A 20,604-nucleotide genomic window follows, 5' to 3' on the forward strand; every position below is an offset into this window, starting at 1 on the left:
CGGCCAGTCCCCGTGAGCACCGTCGGGGCCAGCCCGGAGGTCCTGCCACACTGGCCCCCACTGCCTCCCCCGGAGAAGGGCCCAGCAGGGTCAGTGGAGGCCCAGACAGAGGTAGGGTCCAGCTGCCAGCGCTCCAGGCCTGCTGGGGGCCCAGGGGTTCAAGGGCGGGGACTGGGGTCGGGAGAGAAATTCTCCCCAAGTGCAGCGCAGAGCAGCGGCTCCACAGGTGGCGACACCGTGGCCGGCACGTGGAGCTGCTCCGTGTCCGTGGCACTGCCTTCCCGGCGCCCCACACAGGCTGTGCCCAGTGACGGCCACGGCTGGTTCTGGCCAGGACAGACGAGAGCTCTGCTTTGTCCAGGGCAGACGAGGCTGCCGTAGGCGGCCTGGCCGAGGGTGCCCTCGGCCCACCCCAGGGCGGCCCGGGCCCGACAGATCTCTAAGCTGTGTCTCTACTCCCGCAGGCTGGGCTCCAGGAGCCCCAGCAGCCGCTGCTCTGGGCTCGCGCCACCCACGTCCACATCTGCGCTGTGTCGGCAGCCGGTCCCCAGTGGGCAGCCCTGACCGTGTGGCTGGCAGCAAGCCCTGGGCACAGCAGAGCCGGGGACGGCTCTTCAAGTCTTTGCTCTGGCCAGGTCCCCAGCTTCTCCTGAACCCTCGGGGTGCAGCCTGTTCTCCACAACACAGCCAGCAGCTCAGACTCACCCCCGCCAGCACCCACAGAGTGCTGGCCACGCAGGGCTATGTCCACACCTGCTGGACAGATCCACCAACTCAGCACAAGCTTCAGTCCTACGCTGACTCTCTGCGCTGGGTGTAAAGGCACGAGGGCGTGCCCCTGCAGGACGGCTGGAAACTCCGCAGCCAGGGGCTCGTGGGGGCCGCCTCGTTAGACACCGGCCTGGGCGGGGCTCTGAAGCTCACAGCCTCAGAAGCCCCCAAAGCCGGGCTGTGGACTCTGCTCCCGCAGACACGGGGATTCCTGTGAGCACAGGCCGAGGAGCAGAGAGGAGGAGGCAGCTTGAGACACAAGGAGGGGGAGGAAGTGCTGGGGAGGGCGGGTGGGGGAATGGGCGCGTGGACGCGGCAGGAGAGGGATCTCGCTGCGTGGGTGCCACGGCTCTGGCCTCGGGCTCCTGGGCTGTGCACAAGGGGCCCCCGGCAGGATCGGTGTGGCAGAAGGGGAAGCAAGGTGAGCCCCGTGGGTCTCCACGGCAGAGGCCCGCGTGGGCGTGGGGAGCCGCAGCGGTCACCGCTCGGGAGGGGACAGGCTCGGGCCCCTGCAGAGAAGTTAAGGACTCAGCCCGGAGGTGAGTGCGGCCGAGCAGCGGCCACGCGGTGTCCAGGAGACCCCAGGGCAGGGGGGGAGGGGGTCCCGGGAGGGCGCGGCCATCGCCCCGATGATGACAGATGAACAGGTTCCAGAGCAGAGAGCGGGGGCTCCCGGGCGGGCGGTGCCGGCCTGGCAGGGAGGGGGGAGGGGCCCCCCGGGCGGTGCCAGCCTGGCAGGGAGGGGGGAGGGGCTCCCGGGCGGTGCCGGCCTGGCAGGGAGGGGGAGGGGCTCCCGGGCGGTGCCAGCCTGGCAGGGAGGGGGGAGGGGCTCCCGGGCGGTGCCGGCCTGGCAGGGAGCTCCCGCCCTCTGAGAGCAGGACGTGAGAAGTCTGCTGGCAGCAGCTGCTGCCTCTTCTAATCCACCACTAATGTGTTGATCTCGCTCCCTGGTGCCTGCAGAGCGCCGGGAGAAGCCGAAAGAAAACACACGCGGCCGCTGCTCACTCCCACCCCCAGCTCACCAGGACAGGAGCCCCTGCCTGGCCCTCTTCTCCCCCCACGCCCCTCCCCAGGAACCATCCTGAGATCCAAGTCCCGGCTAAGCCGGCATCTGGGAGACAGGGGCCGCCAGTCCTCCGGTCTCCTCCTGCCCCCTGCTGTCGGGCACCGGACACCATCAGGCCCTGTCGGTAGAAGGCCTGGGGCCGGCCGCGCTCCACTCACCACTGGCTCAGCTCCAGGCCCCTCCCCCTGGGAACGGTGTGGCACCGCGGAGCCTGCATGGTGGAGGTGGGGCTGTCCGGTCCAGCTCCCTGCTGCGTGATCCCAGGCGAGTTACACGCCTGTGCACGCGAACTCCCCAGGTCTCAAGGGCGGGAGTCACTCACGGGACGGGATCCACAGAAGACACTCCGGGTGTGGCAGCAGCGTGAGGGCCAGGCCACCCGATGGCCACGACACCATACGTGATGTGGCATTCAGTGGCTCCCCCGGCCCAGAGCACCCCGCCCGGTGCCAGCATGGCTGCAGGTGGACATCCTGTTCCCTGAGCAGGGACAGCAGTGCTGCAGGGAAGCAGGGACGGGGGCAGCAGCCACCTCTGAAGCCAGCCCGTCCCGCCCGTCCCGCCCGTCCTGCCCGTCCTGCCTCCTCGGGACAGTCCCCGGCAGCCTGGCCTCCTGGCTTCCCCCTGGCACCGCCCACAGGCACAGTGCTGAGCCCCTGCCCCATGGCTCAGCACAGAGGCCCAAGCCGGACGCTCGGGGGGCGACTGGAAACCCGGACCTGGGCCACAGCACCGGCTACTCGGGGAACGCCAGGTGTCCCTGATGCTGAGTGTTCTGGTGGCACAGTTCCAAGAGCCACTGCTGGGAGAAGCCCCCCTCATTGCTAGGAGAAGCCGTTGGGAGGGAGAGGGAGAGGGAGAGGGAGAGGGAGAGGGAGAGGGAGAGGGAGAGGGAGAGGGAAAGGGAGAGGGGGAAGGAGAGAGGGAGAGGGAGAGGGAGAGGGAGAGGGGGAAGGAGAGAGGGAGAGGGAGAGGGGGAAGGAGAGAGAGGAGGGGGAGGGAGAGGGAGAGGGGAAAGGAGAGAGGGAGAGGGAGAGGGAGAGAGGGAGAGAGGGAGAGGGGGAGGAGAGAGGGAGAGAGAGAGGGAAGGGGGAGGGGAAGGGGGAGGGGAGGGAGGGGAGGGGGGAGAGGGAGGGGGGAGGAGAACCTCCCTGGGAACCTCCACCCAACAACGTGGCCCTCCGGAGGCGGGACCCTGCCCTGTGGGTGGCTGGGAGCCGTCGGGTGCTGAGGACTCTGCCTGGCCTCCCACCTGGGCAACACCAGGGCCAGGACAGCACCTCCAAGGCAAGGACTACGCGTGCTTTTTTTCTTTTCTTTTCTTTTTTTTAAGGGTTTATTTATTTATTTGAAAGGAGAGTTACAAAGAGGGAGAGGCAGAGAGAGAGGGTCTTCCATCCGCTGGTTCACTCCTCAGGTGGCCGAAATGGCCAGAGCTGGGCCAATCCGAAGCCAGGAGCCAGGAGCTTCCTGTGGGTCTCCCACGCCAGTGCAGGGGCCCAAGCACCTGGGCCATCTGCTTTCCCAGGCCACAGCAGAGCTGGATGGGAAGAGGAGCAGCCGGGACTCGAACCAATGTCTGCGTGAGACCGTGGCACAGCAGCGGAGGCTTAACCTGCCATGCCACAGCGCCAGCCCCGCGATGCGCATTTCACCGAACAGGCAGGGCTGGCCTCTTCCAGACACGGTGGGCGGGGCCTGGGTGGAGACTCCCTGGGGTTCCCGTGGACTTGGGGAGGGAAGAGGCCCCAGACTCGCCCTGCAAAGCCCACACGCCAATGACCAGCAGCACAGCCGCGGCCCCGGCGCTGTCTGTCGGTGTGCGTCTCGGCAGGACGCTTGTAGCCCCTCAGCAAGAGAATCAGAATTTTTGAGCCAGTTAGGAAACACATTCAGAAGAACACCTCCCTCTCACCGAGAAGAGGCAGGGAGCCTCTCTTCCTCCGAGGGAGAAGTGCTCTGTGAAGCCTGCGTCTCTGACCCGGTGCACGCAGCCAGCGTCAGCCGGGGATTCCAGCAGAAATCAGGGAGGGGCAGATGAGGACGAGCGACAGCTGCAGGGGGAGCTGCGCCCACCAGGCAGCCTTCGGGGGCCTGGCTCCCCCCACGCACCCCTGTGTGGCCCCGGAGGCCTCACCTCCCACCTCGGTCTCCAGGAAGTGACCTCTACAATGTCCTGGCTGACTGCAGAGCCGCCACACTTGCCGGGGCCTCGGGTCTCCCTGGGTGGCCCCGGATGTGATCTGGGTTGGTCGCAGCCACACAAAGCAGGTGGGGTTGCCCGGGCCAGAAAGACCAACCAGATGACCCAGGGAGTCTCCGACTGACCACACTGGCAATCAATCAATCGATCAATTAGCTGATCAATTATGCCGACGGGACGGAGCTCCCCTCAAGAATTCTGGGGGCTGGCGCTGTGGTACAGCAGCTTCAGCGGCCACCATTGATGCCGGCATCCCACAGGGCGCTGGTTCAAGTCCTGGCTGCTCCTCCCGTCCAGCTCCCTGGTAATGCGCCTGGGAAAGCAGTGGGAGATGGCCGAGTGCTTGGGCCCTGCACCCACGTGGGAGACGTGGATGGATGGAGTTCCAGGTTCCTGGGTTTAGCCTGGCCCAGCCCCAGCCACTGCGGCCATTTGGGGAATGAACCAGTGGACTGAAGATCTCTCTCTCTCTCTCTCTCTCTCTCTCTCTCTCTGTAACTCTGCCTTTCAAATAAATGAAATAAATCTTAACACTTTTTAAAAGAAAGCCCGGGGCCCTGAGGCTCAGGTCACACTCACCACTCAAGGCCAGGAAAGAGACGCGTCCCCACCCCACAGGCAGGGGACCACAGCGGCTCTGCTTCGGGTGCGGTCCCGTGTCCGCTCCCTGCACCCTGTCCCTGTAAGGAACCACCGCCAGGGACAAATCAGCTTCCAGGGAGCTCTGTGAGGCTTCCAGCAAAGGGTGGGGGTGGGCAGGGTGGGGGTGGGCTCGGGAGGCCCCCGGACGTGTGACCGGGACGCCGAGCGCAGTCTCCTGTGGCTGTGTCTTCAACTGTGAACCCTGGCTAGGGTGTGTGTGTGTGAGAGAGAGAGAGAGAGAGAGAGACAGAGACAGAGACAGAGAGACAGAGAGACAGAGACAGAGAGAGACAGACAGAGACAGAGAGAGAGAGAGAGACAGAGACAGAGAGAGAGACAGACAGAGACAGAGAGAGAGATGCAGAGACACTGACACCCCACCCCCCCCTTCCCTGACCCCCGAGCCGGCGGAGCCCCGCCTTCCGGACACCGGGACGCATCACAGCCCTGCAACTGACGCCTCCCCCACCTTCCCAGCTCTGGATTCAGGCCAACCGCCGAAGCCGCAGGACGCCCACGAGTTCCCGACGGCGCCACCCCGACGCCGAAGCCGGCACAGCATCGGGACCTGTTCCTTGTGCCGAGCCGACACCCCGCGGACCCAGAGGCACGCGTGGAGCCCGCTAACGCAGCAGGAGACTCAGAAGGAGGCGGGAGCAAGGCAGGGCTGAGCTGCCACTCACAGAGGACAGGTGAAGCCGGGAGCGCGCCAGCCTTGGCAGAGCCGCCGGCCGAGGAGCAAGGTTATGTCTGCGACATCAGTTCACGCCCGTTAGCTGCTGGGCGTGAGTGGCCGGTAACCCTGCCTGGGCCACTCACGTCCGCGTGTGCCGCCTAGAGCCGGGCTGACCTGACCCTGCTCTGCACACCTGGGAGACCGCGTCACAGCCGCTGAGGTGGTGCCCAGCACGGGCCACGCCCTCCAAGGCACGGCGGGCGGGGGGCGCCATGCAGGGGAGCCAGCCACAGAGAACACGGCTGACCGCAGGCTGTCCCTGGAGCAGGGCTGACCCAGCCTGACCAACACCAGCTCCTGGCCACCTTCCCCTCCCTGGCCTGCAGATCTCCCGCTCTGACCATCCCCCACCATCCCCCACCACATGCCTCCCTTCCTCCTGCTGCCAGAGGGGCGGGGAGAGGGGCAGCTCACGTGAAGAGCAGGGGGTGGGGGGTGGGAGGAGTGGGCGGCTGGAAGGCACAGGGAAGGGGGCCACCTCGTGCACCATTCCGCCCTCCAGGGTGGGCGCTGCCAACGTCCGAGAGCCTCTGCCACCCCTTATAGGCCCCTGTCCTTCTTGGACGGACAGGGCAGGGTCGGGGCACCTTATCTGTCTCCGTAGCCCACGGGTGCCCTCCCTGGTCTGCAGCCTGATGAAGTCAGCTCAGGGAGGGCCCCTCGGGGCAACAGACCTGAGCCTGAGGTCTCTGGGCCCCTCCTAACTCCGCCCAAAAACTCCATCCCCGGGGCCAGCACCGTGGTGCACCGGGTAAAGCCGCCGCCTGCAGTGCCGGCATCCCATATGGGCGCTGGTTCAAGTCCCAGCTGCTCCACTTCAGTCCAGCTCTCTGCTGTGGCCTGGGAAAGCGGTAGAAGATGGCCCAAGTGCTTGGGACCCTGCACCCACGTGGGAGACCCAGAAGACGCTCCTGGCTCCCGATTTGGATTGGCACAGTTCCAGCCGTTGCAACCAATTGGGGAGTGAACCAGGAGATGGAAGACCTCTCTCTCTCTCTGTCTCCCCTCTCTCTAACTCTGTGACTTTCAAATAAATAAATAAATCTAAAAAAAAAAAAAAAAAAAAAAAACCTCCATCTATGTCCGTCTAAAACGCAGCCCCAGCAGGAGCGGGCAGAGGTCCCCCTGCCGTCCTCGGCGGTGGCCAGGGCACAGACGCGGTGAGGCCCGGGACCCAGGCGCCTGTCCGAGGAGCTGTCAGCACGTGGCCTCGGAGGGGAGCCCCCAGCAGCTGAGGGTCAGCACGTGTGGGGGCAAACTATCCCCAGTGTGTCACGACAATGACGCCTAACCAGAGCAGCCAGGAGGGTGAGGGGCCGCGGGAGCCCCCACGGGTGGGAGGCAGGGGTGACGGGCGGCGAGGGGCTGACCTCCGTGCACTTCCGTGGCCCCGGCACCCCCACAGCCCTGCTGAAGGGAGGCGGCGTCTCAGCGCCTGCCCCAAGGTGCCCACGACACAGAGCTGGGAACTCGGGCCCCGCCCAGGCCCTGCAGGCCCCAGGCTGCTTCCTTCCAAGGCCATTGTCCCGTGGGGGGCGCGTCCCCGCCCGACAGAAACCCCGGCAGCTGTGCGGAGACCCGGTCCGCGGGCGCCATGGGGGGGGGGGGGGCAAACTCTGAGCTCCTTCCTTCTCTCCTTTGAAATACAAAGGCCTGACCGCGTCCCTCGCAGAGGTCAGCAGCCTGGACAGACCGCTCCACCAGGGCGGCCTCCGCTGACGAGCCTCTGCCAGCTAACCAGTGGGCAGTTCCCGCCGGCGTTCGCGTGTTCCGCCGCGCACACACAGATGTTTGCGCAGAGAATGCGGGGGGCCTGGGCCACGAGCTCCCCCGTCTGCGGTCTCTCGGGGCCCGGCCCAGCCGCCGTCCCGGGGGACACACCTGTCCGAGGGGGACATGCTCGCCGGCCCCCCGGGGGCCCACGCCCCGCCTCGGGCCGGGTGACAGCAGCTGAGCCGGCCCCCGCAGCTCCTCCAGTCGGACCTGGACGGGGCCCAGCTGCTGCGGGCAGCGCCGGCCAGAGAAGGGGGCGCGGCCGGGGGCTCCGCAGAGGACAGAGCAGCTGATGGGATTCCACAGGCAGGAGGGAGACCGGGCCGGCGTGGGGCCTGGCGCAAGGGCGCGGCAGGCCACGCGCGTCGGGGGCTCCGCATCCGTGGGCACCACCCCGGGCGGCGGCAGGCCGGGCGAGGAGTGGGCGCCGTGGGGAGCGGCTAGGGCTCCCGCTCCCAGCGCACCTGCGGGGAGGGACCCAGGGCCGTGTGCTGTCCCCGTCCGTGCGTGTCTGTCGGTGCGGGCGCACCTGCACCTGCTGCAGCTCCGCTCACTGAACCCAAGGGGTCGGGGGCCGCTCAGGGGGCAGGGCTGGGTTTTCTACTTTTATTTAGAAAACTTGAAAACTAGAAAAGCGGTCCTGACCCCCGCCCCCCTCTTGTCCCGCCCTTCTGCGCAGGCGCAGCTAGGCGACCCTCAGCCAAGGCGACCTCGGACGCGCCAGGAGGAAGCGCCCTTCCCAGACTTGGCCGCTGCCCTTCTCAGACATGGCGGCCCCAGACGCGCCAGGGGTGAGCGCCCTTTTCAAACATGGCCGTCGCCCTTCTCAGACATGGCGGCCACGGGCGCGTCTGCGGAAATGCCCGTCTCAGACATGGCCGCCACCGCGCTCCACCACGCCGGTAGCTGACGCGCCAAGAGGCGGCCCTCAAAGAAGGCAGCCGCCCCTGTCGAACACGGAAGCCACAGTCGCGCCGAGAAAAGCAGCCCACTGCCCCTCCCGAAACCGGCGACCGAGTCACCCGAGCAGCGCCCGCGAGCTGAGTGACCCACGCAGGGCCGGGTCACGTGCCTGGGAACGCCGGCCTGCGATTGGCCGGCCGTCGTGACGTCAGACGCCGGCGGCATGTGTGAGCGCCGCGAGCCGCCGCGCCACTGCGGAGCGGTAGGCCGGGCGCGGGGCGCCGCTCACACCCATGAGGAGGCGGAAGGTGAGGGGCGGAGGCCGGCAGGGGCTGCGCCGGGCGCGCCGAGGGCCGAGCTGGGGCCGCGGGAGGCCGGGCTGAGGGGCAGCCGCGGCCTGGCCTGGCTGAGGCCCCCGGGCGGGAGTTCCGGGCCACGCCCCCGCGGGGGTCCTGCACGCCCAGGGCGAGGGGCTTCGAGCCACGCCCCCTGGAGGATGGGTGTGGGCCCGCGCGGGAGGGGGGTTTCTGGCACGCCCCCTGGAGAGGGATCTGGACCATGTTTGGGGCAGGTGCTTCTGGTCACGCCCCCCCAGGGCCCTGGACCCTGCGGGGAGGGGCTCTGGCCCCGCCTCCTGGACCCTGCGGGGAGGGGGCTCTGGTCACGCCCCCCCCGAGGGCCCTGGACCCTGCGGGGAGGGGCTCTGGCCCCGCCTCCTGGACCCTGCGGGGAGGGGCTCTGGCCCCGCCTCCTGGTTGTGGTCTCTGGACCCGCGCTGGAGGGAGGGGCTCGCCCCTGACCCGGCCTCCGCTGTCCTCGCCGCCCGGTGCGGAGCCCGGCCCCTGTCCCTGGGCTGCGGCCCTGACGGAGGGGGTGGTGGCCGAGCCCCCTCCTGCCTGTGTGCCGTCCCCTCCCCGTGGGGTTCGGACCGGAGCCCGCCTTCCCGCTGCGGCTCTGCGCCTGTGAACCCCGCGGGCCCTCCGGTCTGGGGGGGTCGGCCTGTGGACCCCGCGGGCCCTCCGGTCTGGGGGGGTGTTGGCCTGTGGACCCCGCGGGCCCTCCGGTCTGGGGGGGGGGGTGTCGGCCTGTGGACCCCGCGGGCCCTCCGGTCTGGGGGGGTGTTGGCCTGTGGACCCCGCGGGCCCTCCGGTCTTGGGGGGGATGTCGGCCTGTGGTCCCCGCGGGCCCTCCGGTCTGGGGGGGGGGTGTCGGCCTGTGGACCCCGCGGGCCCTCGGGTCTGGGGGGGGTGTCAGTCTGGGGGGGTGTCGGCCTGTGGACCCCGCCCTGTCACCGCGGACACCGCCCTGTGCGGCTCAGGAGGCGGCGAAAGCCCGTGTGGAGGCTGCGGTGGGGGGGGCTGTGTGTGAACATTGTGGGTGTGTGAGAACACTGTTCGTGTGTGTACACTGCGTGTGTATGTGCGTGTGTGAACACTGTTCGTGTGTGTACACTGTGTGCGTGTGTGGGTGCCGTGTGTGCGTGTGTGGGTGCCGTGTGTGCGTGTGTGTACACTGTGTGCGTGTGTGTATGCTGTGTGTGTACATGTGTGAACACTGCGTGTGTACGCTGTGTATGCCTGTGTATGTGCATCTGTGAATGCTGTGGGGGGGTGTGAACACTGTGTGCGTGTGTGAACACTTCATGTGTGTACACTGTGTGTGCCGTGTGTGTACACTGTGCGTGTGTGTATGCTGTGTGTGCGTGTGTGAACACTGTGTGTGGGTGTGTGTGTGAACACTGTGTGTGTGTGCCGTGTGTGAACACTGCATGTGTATGGGGACACCGTGTGTGTGTGAACACTGTGTGTGCCATGTGTGAACACTGTGTGTGTGCCGTGTGTGAAAACTGTGTGTCCCATGTGTGTACACTGCATGTGTGTGTGGACACCGTGTGTGCGTGTGTGAACACTGTGTGTGTGTGAACACTGTGTGTGTGCCGTGTGTGAAAACTGTGTGTGTGTCCCATGTGTGTACACTGCATGTGTGTGTGGACACTGTGCGTGTGTGAACACTGTGTGTGTGTGCCGTGTGTGAACACTGGGTGTGTGCCATGTGTGAACACTGTGTGTACGTGTGTGAACACTGTGTGCGTGCATGTGTGTGCGTGTGTGAACACTGTGTGGGTGTGTGTGCCATGTGTGAACACTGTGTGTGTGTGTGCCATGTGAACACTGTGTGGGTGTGTGTGCGTGTGTGAACACTGTGTGTGTGTGCAGTGTGTGAACACTGTGTGTGCGTGTGTGTGAACACTGTGGGTGTGCCGTGTGAACACTGTGTGGGTGTAGGTTGCGTCGGGGCCGCCGGCTAAGTTCTTCCCTTATACTGCTTGTGGGGTGAACCTGCCGGCCCCTCTGAGCTCTGCTTGCCTGCAAGTGTGTGTGTGCGTTGTCCTCATTATGTTTAAGGTTTTATTTACTTCTCTGAGAGGCAGAGTTAGAGAGGGGGAGGGAGGGAGAGGGAGAGAGAGGGAGGGAGGGGGAGGGAGGAGAGAGGGGGAGGGAGAGGGAGGGAGGGAGAGAGAGAGGGAGGGAGAGAGGGAGGGAGGGAGGGGGAGAGGGAGGGGGAGGGGGAGAGGGGGAGGGAGGGGGAGAAGGAGAGAGGGGGAGGGAGGGGGAGAAGGAGAGAGGGGGAGGGAGGGGGAGAAGGAGAGAGGGGGGAGGGGGAGAGGGAGGGAGACGGAGGGAGGGGGGAGAGGGGGGAGAGGGAGGGAGGGGGAGGGAGAAAGAAGGGGAGGGAGAGGGAGGGAGAGAGGGAGAGGGAGGGAGAGAGGGGGAGGGAGGGAGAGGGAGAGAGGGAGGGAGAGGGAGGGAGAGCAGTTTCCTGCTTCGGTCCGCTGGTTCACTCCCAAAATGGCCGCCCAGGCCCAAGCACCTGGGCCGTGTCTGGCCGCCTTCCCAGGCCGCGGCAGGGAGCTGGGTGGGAAGAGGAGCAGCCGGGACTAGAACCGGCGCCACGTGGGTGCCGGCGCCGCGCGGCCCTGTCTTCCGCTCTGCCGGGAGCTGTGTCGGGCCAGGATTCCTGGCTGGTGGGTGTTCCTCCCCCGAGGGCCTCGCGGCCTCCGTGCCTCGCGGCCTCCGTGCCTCGCGGCCTCCGTTGTCTTTGCCTGCAGAATCTAAAATGGCGTCGGGGATCTGTCCGCTGCCCGGCTCAGCCCCGGCGGGCGGACCCGGTTAGGCCTCCGGGAACGTCGCGGCTTTCAGGCCTCGTCTGCTGGGCTGCTCCGTCTGCTCGCTTTGCAGCAGTCTCGCCACACACAGACCCCCAGGGACAGCCCTGGGGAGCTCACACACGTCCCTGGGGGCCTGTCCCTGGGAGTGTCTGTCCCTGCGGGTCTGTCCCTAGGGGTCTGTCTCTGGGGGCCTGTCCCTGGGAGTCTGTCCCTGGGAGTCTGTCCCTGCGAGCCTGTCCCTCAGGAGGTCTGTCCCTGGGGTCTGTCCCTGGGGAGCCCTGTCCCTGGGAGTCTGTCCCTGGGGGTCTGTCCCTGGGGAGCCCTGTCCCTGGGGAGCCCTGTTCCTGGGAGTCTGTCCCTGGGGGGTCTGTCCCTGGGGTCTGTCCCTGGGAGTCTGTCCCTGGGAGTCTGTCCCTGGGGGTCTGTCCCTGGGGTCTGTCCCTGGGAGTCTGTCCCTGGGGGCCTGTCCCTGGAGGCCTGTCCCTGCGGCTGTCCCTGGGGAGCCCTGTCCCTGGGGCTGTCCCTGGGGAGCCCTGTCCCTGGGAGTCTGTCCCTGGGGGCTGTCCCTGGGAGCCTGTCCCTCAGGAGGTCTGTCCCTGGGGATCCCTGTCCCTGGGAGTCTGTCCCTGGGAGTCTGTCCCTGGGGAGCCCTGTCCCTGGGGCTGTCCCTGGGGAGCCCTGTCCCTGGGAGTCTGTCCCTGGGGTCTGTCCCTGGGAGTCTGTCCCTGGGGGCCTGTCCCTGGGGAGCCCTGTCCCTGGGGCTGTCCCTGGGGAGCCCTGTCCCTGGGAGTCTGTCCCTGGGGGTCTGTCCCTGGGGTCTGTCCCTGGGAGTCTGTCCCTGGGGAGCCCTGTCCCTGGAGGCCTGTCCCTGCGGCTGTCCCTGGGGAGCCCTGTCCCTGGGGCTGTCCCTGGGGAGCCCTGTCCCTGGGGCCTGTCCCTGGGGGCCTGTCCCTGGGAGTCTGTCCCTGGGGTCTGTCCCTGGGAGTCTGTCCCTGGGGGCCTGTCCCTGGGGAGCCCTGTCCCTGGGGCTGTCCCTGGGGAGCCCTGTCCCTGGGGCCTGTCCCTGGGAGTCTGTCCCTGGGGTCTGTCCCTGGGAGTCTGTCCCTGGGGGCCTGTCCCTGGGGAGCCCTGTCCCTGGGGCTGTCCCTGGGGAGCCCTGTCCCTGGGAGTCTGTCCCTGGGGTCTGTCCCTGGGGGCCTGTCCCTGGGAGTCTGTCCCTGGGAGTCTGTCCCTGGGGGCCTGTCCCTGGAGGCCTGTCCCTGGGGCTGTCCCTGGGGAGCCCTGTCCCTGGGAGCCTGTCCCTGGGGGCTGTCCCTGGGGCCTGTCCCTGGGAGTCTGTCCCTGGGGGCTGTCCCTGGGAGCCTGTCCCTCAGGAGGTCTGTCCCTGGGGATCCCTGTCCCTGGGAATCTGTCCCTGGGGGTCTGTCCCTGGGGCCTGTCCCTGGGAGTCTGTCCCTGGGGTCTGTCCCTGGGAGTGTGTCCCTGGGGGCCTGTCCCTGGGGAGCCCTGTCCCTGGGGCTGTCCCTGGGGAGCCCTGTCCCTGGGAGTCTGTCCCTGGGGGTCTGTCCCTGGGAATCTGTCCCTGGGGGCCTGTCCCTGGGGAGCCCTGTCCCTGGGGGCCTGTCCCTGGGGGCTGTCCCTGGGAGCCTGTCCCTCAGGAGGTCTGTCCCTGGGGATCCCTGTCCCTGGGAGTCTGTCCCTGGGGTCTGTCCCTGGGAGTCTGTCCCTGGGGAGCCCTGTCCCTGGGGCTGTCCCTGGGGAGCCCTGTCCCTGGGGCCTGTCCCTGGGGCCTGTCCCTGGGAGTCTGTCCCTGGGGTCTGTCCCTGGGAGTCTGTCCCTGGGGGCCTGTCCCTGGGGATCCCTGTCCCTGGGGCTGTCCCTGGGGAGCCCTGTCCCTGGGAGTCTGTCCCTGGGGGCCTGTCCCTGGGGTCTGTCCCTGGGAGTCTGTCCCTGGGGGCCTGTCCCTGGAGGCCTGTCCCTGCGGCTGTCCCTGGGGAGCCCTGTCCCTGGGGCCTGTCCCTGGGAGTCTGTCCCTGGGGTCTGTCCCTGGGAGTCTGTCCCTGGGGGCCTGTCCCTGGGGAGCCCTGTCCCTGGGGCTGTCCCTGGGGAGCCCTGTCCCTGGGAGTCTGTCCCTGGGGGTCTGTCCCTGGGGGCCTGTCCCTGGGAGTCTGTCCCTGGGAGTCTGTCCCTGGAGGCCTGTCCCTGGAGGCCTGTCCCTGCGGCTGTCCCTGGGGATCCCTGTCCCTGGGGAGCCCTGTCCCTGGGGAGCCCTGTCCCTGGGGTCTGTCCCTGGGAGTCTGTCCCTGGGGGCTGTCCCTGGGAGTCTGTCCCTGGGGGCTGTCCCTGGGAGCCTGTCCCTCAGGAGGTCTGTCCCTGGGGATCCCTGTCCCTGGGAATCTGTCCCTGGGAGTCTGTCCCTGGGGTCTGTCCCTTGGGGCTGTCCCTGGGGGCTGTCCCTGGGGGTCCGTCCCTGGGGGTCCGTCCCTGGGAGCTCTCGTGCTGATGCACCTGGGTCGCTGCTGTTCTGTGAGTTTCTTGCTTGGGCGCGGCTGTCGCATGCTCGCTCCTCCCTGGTCTCCGGCTCCTGGGCGTGTGTCAGTTCATAGACGCTTCCAGCTGCTCCCGAGCTGAACCCGGGGTCAGCTCTGGGCAGTGCTCACCGGTTTCGTTCCGTGTGTGTTGGATCTCATGGGCAACACCGTGAGTTTGACTGGATGTCATGGGTGACACCGTCAGTTTGTGTGTATGTGACTATGTTGCAGGTGACACCGTGTGTGTGTGTGTGAGTGTGACTGGATATTGTGGGTGACACCGTGAGTTTGTGACTGGATGTCGTGGGTGACACTGTGTGTGTGACTGAATGTCATGGTGACGCCGTGTGTGTGTGTGACTGGATGTCGTGGTGACACCGTGTGTGTGTGACTGGATGTCATGGTGACGCCGTGTGTGTGACTGGATGTCATGGTGACGCCGTGTGTGTGTGTGACTGGATGTCGTGGGTGACACCGTGTGTTTGTGACTGATGTTGCGGGTGACACTGTGTGTATGTGTGACTGGATGTCATGGTGATGCCGTGTGTGTGTGTGTGTGGATGTCGTGGTGACACCGTGTGTGTGTGACTGGATGTCGTGGGTGACACTGTGTGTGTGTGACTGATGTTGCAAGTGACACCGTGTGTGTGTGTGACTGGATGTCATGGTGATGCCGTGTGTGTGTGTGACTGGATGTTGTGGTGACACCGTGTGTGTGTGACTGATGTTGCGGGTGACACCGTGTGTATGTGTGACTAGATGTCATGGTGACGCCATGTGTGTGTGACTGGATGTCGTGGTGACACCATGTGTGTGTGACTGATGTTGCGGGTGACACCGTGTGTATGTGTGACTAGATGTCATGGTGACACTGTGTATGTGTGACTAGATGTCATGGTGACACTGTGTGTGTGTGACTGGATGTCATGGTGACACCGTGTGTGTGTGTGACTGGATGTTGTGGGTGACACTGTGTGTGTGTGACTGATGTTGTGGGTGACACCGTGTGTGTATGACTGGATGTCATGGGTGACACCGTGTGAGTGTGACTGGATGTCATGGTGACACCGTGTGTGTGTGACTGGATGTCGTGGGTGACATCATGGGAGCGTCCACGGCACCTCCGACCGCAGGAGGCCGTTTCTTCCCTCGTGTGTATCTGAGCAGAGTGAGCTCGGCCCACGGGTTCACTCTCAGACGGGCAGGGGCTGGAGCCGGGGCAGGAGCCCCGTCCAGGTCCCCTCGTGGGTGGCGGGAACCCGTCCTGGAGCCGTCGCCGGCACTGGGGCTCTCGCGCTGCGGTGGGGGTGGGGGTTGGTGACTGCTGGGGGGGGCCCTCCTGTGTCCCAGCTGCACACGGCGTGAAGCGGCTTCCCCACGCTCCCTGCAAACGGGAGGACGCCGGGAACTGTCCATCCCCCAGGCCGCCGCAGCTCCTCCCCGACCCCCGCTCTAGAGCGAGATGGCAGCTGGGCCGGCCGCAGCCCGAGAGCCCGTCGCTCGCCTCTCGCAGCTCAGAGTCGTGGCCCAGTCTTCCCGGCGCCCTGCCCCAAGCCGAGAACACTCCACTCCACAAGCAGGACGTGGGCGCCCCCTCCCGCCCCCAGGACGGAGCCTGAGTGGGGGGGGCAGCATCACAGCACAACCTGCTCACCGCGGCCCTGGCCCCTCCCCGTGTGCCGGGCTCGGGTGTGTGGTCTGGTGATGGACAGGTCACTGCGGCACCGCGGCCCTGGCCCCTCCTCCCCGTGTGCCGGGCTCGGGTGTGTGGTCTGGTGGTGGACACCAGGTCACCGCGCGGCTGCTGCTGCTCTCAGGGCGGCTCCAGCCCCGGGCCCGGTGCCTGCAGCTGCCGTCCCGGAGCGAGGAGAGGCGGCCCCGCCCTGCAGCGGGGTGCTTAGGCAGATGTCCCTGGCAGCTCTGGATCGGAGCCCTCGTGTCGCTGCCGCGGGGCGTGTCAGCCAGCGCTGCTCTGTGAGACGGTGGCAGGAGGGCCAGCCCCAGGTGCAGCCCACAGCAGGTGCTGCACTGGCCTGCGCGCGCCCCCGTCTGCGCTGCGCACGGCCACACGGGAGCCCCACACGGGTGCCACATGGGTGCCACACGGGAGCCCCACACAGGAGCCACACGGGAGCCACACGGGTGCCACACGGAGCCACACGGGAGCCACATGGGTGCCACACGGGAGCCACACGGAGCCACACGGGAGCCACACGGGTGCCACACGGAGCCACACGGGAGCCTGGTCCATGCATGTTGCAGCTTTTTCTTTTTCTTTTTTTTTTTTTTCTTTTTTTGCATTAGAGAGGGAGAGACAGGGAAGTCTTCCATCCTCTAGTTCACCTCCCCACGTGGCCGCAACAGCTGGAGCTTGGCCGACCCAAAGCCAGGCGCTTCCTCCGGGTCTTGTGTGGGTTCAGAGGCCCGAGCGTTGTGCCAGGCCGCGCTGCTTCCCAGGCCATAGCAGGGAGCCGGGTCAGAAGAGGAGCCGCTGGCACCGCAGGCAGAGGCTTAGCCTGCCGCGTCCATTCTGTGGACGGCACTTCCTTTTCCCCGTCGGGGCGGGGCCGGGGCTGCTGAGGGTGGACGACAGCAGCGCTGCAGGCTCGCGCGGCCCCCGTGGTGTCCCCGTGCCGGTGCGCCCAGTGCCTGTCGTGTGTCCCCTGTGGTGTCCCCGTGCCGGTGCGCCCAGTGCCCTCGCGGCCCCCGTGGTGTCCCCGTGCCGGTGCGCCCAGTGCCCTCGCGGCCCCCGTGGTGTCCCCGTGCCGGTGCGCCCAGTGCCCTCGCGGCCCCCGTGGTGTCCCCGTGCTGGTGCGCCCAGTGCCCGTCGCGTGTCCCAGCAGGCTGTGGCGACCGCAGCTCCCGGGGCTCCTCGCCGCCCACTTGGGGTCCGTGCTCGCCCGGGCGTGCTAGGTGCTGCGGTGAGCTTGGAGTGCGCCGCGTGCCGGGTCCACTCTGGTGTCCTGCGTCGGGTTCTGGCGCAGAGGCAGGGAGTTGTGGCAAAACTGGTGACACGAAATCCGAGCGTCAGCTGACAGCGCGGTGCCGGTGCCGGCTTCTTAGTGCGGACAGGACGGCCGCGCCGGGCTCGGTGAGCGGCGTGGGCGCGGGGCAGGACACGCGGACTCTCGTTTCTGCTGGGTTTCTGCTAAGCCTGAAGTCACTCCTGAGCGACTTCGCGTCTTGTGCCTTTAATTAACCCCTTTTGGCTCGAAGACTTGACTTCGCGTCCCGGATCAGTAGAGGTGGACCAGTGTGTGGCGAGCGAGCGACTGCTTCAGACCACAGAACCGGGACTGCGGCTCGGGGAGGCGACCAGGGCGTGGCTGTGTGTCCTCGCGGTCGGCGGGGCGGGGCTGCTCTGCACGCTTTGGGAACAGTGGTTCCTCCGCGTACGGGTGGGACAGGCGTCCCAACCTCCGGGGGCCGCAGAGCAGACCCCGCGTCTTAAACACCCCGTGCAGGTCGCAGGTGTCGTGCGTGAAGGTGGGGAGAGCGCAGCGGGCGGCGGCCCGGCCTGTCCCTCTGCCGGCGGGACGCGCTCGGCTCCCAGAGGCTGCCTCCCCGCCTGCGCGCTCGGCTCCCGGAGGCTGCCTCCCCGCCCGCCTGCTCGGCTCCCAGAGGCTGCCGCCTCACCGCTCCCTGCGCTCCAGCTCACAGGTGCTGTGCGGTCCTCAGCGCGCCTCAGAGCCCGGAGTTACTCGGCCCCCAGCTCGGCCTCCGCCCAGGACGCCGCAGGCTCCACGTCGGCCAGGACAGCATGCCCGGTGAGGCACGCCCCGGACAGCCGGGCCCTCGGAGAAGCGCGGACGTTGCCTCTGTGTCCACGAGGGGCGGTGTTGGGATCGATGCCGCTGCCGCGTGCTCTTGGAGGACGCGCTGTCCAGCCCAGGGGTGGCCGGGCTCCCGTTTGCCGACAGGTGTGGGTCTCAGAGGCCCAGGCCCTGAGACGCCTCGGCTCTGCAGTGCACGCTGGAGGCACCGAGCAGGGACAGTGGCCACCTTGCCCCCAGAGAGGTCACGGGGAGGAGGGAGGGTCCTGGGCCGAGGGATCTGCTCCGGTTGGCACCCGCGGCTGGCGGCTCGGAGCCTGCGTTCCCGTGAGGCAGGTGTGTTCCAGGGAGCCCACGGCCAGGGCCTGGGGACGGTGAGGGCCTGGCAAGGCTTTGTTGAAGTGAGTTTAACCAGGGTCTGTGGAACGCCTGCTGGGCGCCAGGCCCCTCCTCCTCTGCAGAGCTGCGTTCCGATGGGAGTGAGTGAAAACTGGACTCTTAGTAATTTGCATTGACTTACTTGACAGATGAGACAGGTAGAGGTGTTCCACGCTGGTTTGTTCCCAGATGCCCACACAGGTCAGGAGCCCGAAGCCCACGTGGGTCTCCGAGACAGTGCAGGGACCCTGTCATGATGCGCCTGGGCTGGGATCTGGGTCGGAAGTGGAGCCAGGACTCAGACCAGGGGCTGCAGCACGGGGTCAGGCATCCTGAGCCACACGCCCACCCCGTGACCACCTACAGCATGTGAACACACCCTTCCCACCTCGGCTGGGATCCCACACTCGAGGAACCGCGTGTGCCGGAGGTCGTTAGGGCCATTCCCAGCTCGGGGGCAGGTGACCACGGAGCCCAGCCCGGATTCCGTCCCCGGGGGCAGGTGACCACGCAGCCCAGCCCGGAGTCCGTCCCCGGGGGCAGGTGACCACGCAGCCCAGCCCGGAGTCCGTCCCCGGGGGCAGGTGACGGCTTGCTCTGCCTGGGTTGTGGCTCTAGCACTTCCCTCGTCTCGGGCCCAGGCGTGCTCGCCTCGGGTCCGGACGCCCAGCGTGCGTGGTTCTCACGTTTCTCTCCTTGACAGACTCCCGCATCGCACAAGGCCGCAGACAGGCGAACTTCCAAGAAGTTCAGGTGTGACAAGGGCCACGTTGTGAAGTCCGAATTACAGAAACCGGCCCCCAAAAGTGACGGTGCTTCTGTGCCGGCAGCGCCCGGGGCGCCGCCCGACGGCGCTCTCGCTGGGGACAGTGCACTGCCCGCAGGCTCCGCGGCCGATGCTGCCGCCCACGAGGGCTGCGGCGCGGGGAGGGAGGCCTGCTCCGCACAGACTGCGGACGCCCTGCGCCGGCCGCCGCACGGCGCTGCTCCCAGGAGCGAAGACGCGCAGGGCTGGTCAGCCGCGCAGGCTGAGCCGGCGCCGGAGACAGAGGCGGGGCGGGCGCCCGTGCTGCAGATGGACAGCAGCGCCCTCCTGGACGAGGACAGCAACCAGCCGATGCCCGTGAGCAGGTTCTTCGGAAACGTGGAGCTCATGCAGGTGAGGGCGGGCGCAGGCTCCACGCCGGGAGGGGGCGGCGTTGGCTGAGGGGCGCCCCCCACCCCCAGGCTGAGTCGGAGCCCGCGGGGAGGCCGCGCGGCCCTCGAGGGGTCTGGCCCCCACGCCGCAGGGCCCCCGGCGGTCGGCGCTGGCTGCCTCGCTCGCTGCCGCGCCCTGCCCTGAGCGCAGCGTCTCCGTCTCTGTGCTTGGCCGGCCCAGCCGGGAGGAACCCTGCCCGAGACAGGGCTGCGGCCCCGGTTCTCGCCCGCCCGGGAGGGAGGCAGCCCTGGCGACGGTGCAGGGCCGGGCGTGTTGCCCGGGGTGACGTCCGTTTCCTCCCTCGAAGGACCTGCCGCCGGCGTCTTCCTCCTGCCCTTCAATGAGCAGGCGAGAGTTCAGGAAGATGCACTTCAGAGCCAAAGACGACGAGGAGGAGGACGGCACGGAGGTGTGAGGACGTGCGGGGGCGTCCGCCGAGGCCGCGCAGTGGGTGGAGCCGTCGCGGGCCCTGAGGCCCTCCTGCCCCGGAGCTGCCCGCCGCCTGGCCTGAGCCGGCTCCGAGGCCGAGGACTTCATGAAGAAACTGCTCCACGAAGCCCATGAGTTTTATAACCTGCAGATTTATTTTTCTCTATCAGAATTTGATCGTTCTTCTAATTAATTCCACGCCATTATTAAAGAACTTTTATTTCTGTATATGAAGCTAATGTTTACATTGGAAATTGTGCAGAGCACACATGGGGAAGAAATAAAATGTATTTTGAAAATATTTTTCAAAAATTCTCTGTCCCGAAAGCTGGATTCCTTTGTAAAAGAAGGACCCAGGGTGGCAGTGACCCCGGCCCTGGCTGTCAGAGGACGCGGCCGGCGCCTGGTTCACGGCCGGCACCTGGGACACGGCCGGCGCCTGGTTCACAGCCGGCACCTGGGACACGGGCGGCGCCTGGGACACGGGCGGCACCTGGGACACGGGCGGCGCCTGGGACACGGCCGGCACCTGGGACACGGCCGGCACCTGGGACACGGGCGGCGCCTGGGACACGGCCGGCACCTGGGACACGGGCGGCGCCTGGGACACGGCCGGCACCTGGGACACGGGCGGCGCCTGGGACACGGCCGGCACCTGGGACACGGCCGGCACCTGGGACACGGGCGGCGCCTGGGACACGGCCGGCACCTGGGACACGGCCGGCACCTGGGACACGGCCGGCACCTGGGACACGGCCGGTGCCTGGGACACGGGCGGCGCCTGGGACACGGCCGGCACCTGGGACACGGCCGGCACCTGGGACACGGCCGGCACCTGGGACACGGGCGGCGCCTGGGACACGGGCGGCGCCTGGTTCACGGCCGGCACCTGGGACACGGCCGGTGCCTGGGACACGGGCGGCGCCTGGGACACGGCCGGCACCTGGGACACGGCCGGCACCTGGGACACGGCCGGCACCTGGGACACGGGCGGCGCCTGGGACACGGGCGGCGCCTGGTTCACGGCCGGCA

The 20,604-nt window shown here is 67.5% G+C and overlaps 1 protein-coding gene across 1 annotated transcript; it reads left to right on the forward strand.

Annotated features, from left to right (window-relative positions):
• Window positions 1-8,244: 8,244 nt before the first annotated feature.
• Window positions 8,245-19,873, forward strand: C7H1orf174 (chromosome 7 C1orf174 homolog). The gene is made up of 4 exons (XM_070077060.1): window positions 8,245-8,402; window positions 17,448-17,561; window positions 18,649-19,104; window positions 19,451-19,873. The coding sequence occupies exons 1-4, from the start codon at window positions 8,388-8,390 to the stop codon at window positions 19,556-19,558; spliced, it is 693 nt and encodes a 230-aa protein (XP_069933161.1). The 5' UTR covers window positions 8,245-8,387; the 3' UTR covers window positions 19,559-19,873.
• The last annotated feature ends 731 nt before the right edge of the window (window positions 19,874-20,604 follow it).

This window comes from Oryctolagus cuniculus, chromosome 7 (genome assembly GCF_964237555.1).
Source record: "Oryctolagus cuniculus chromosome 7, mOryCun1.1, whole genome shotgun sequence".
Lineage (NCBI taxonomy): Eukaryota > Metazoa > Chordata > Mammalia > Lagomorpha > Leporidae > Oryctolagus > Oryctolagus cuniculus.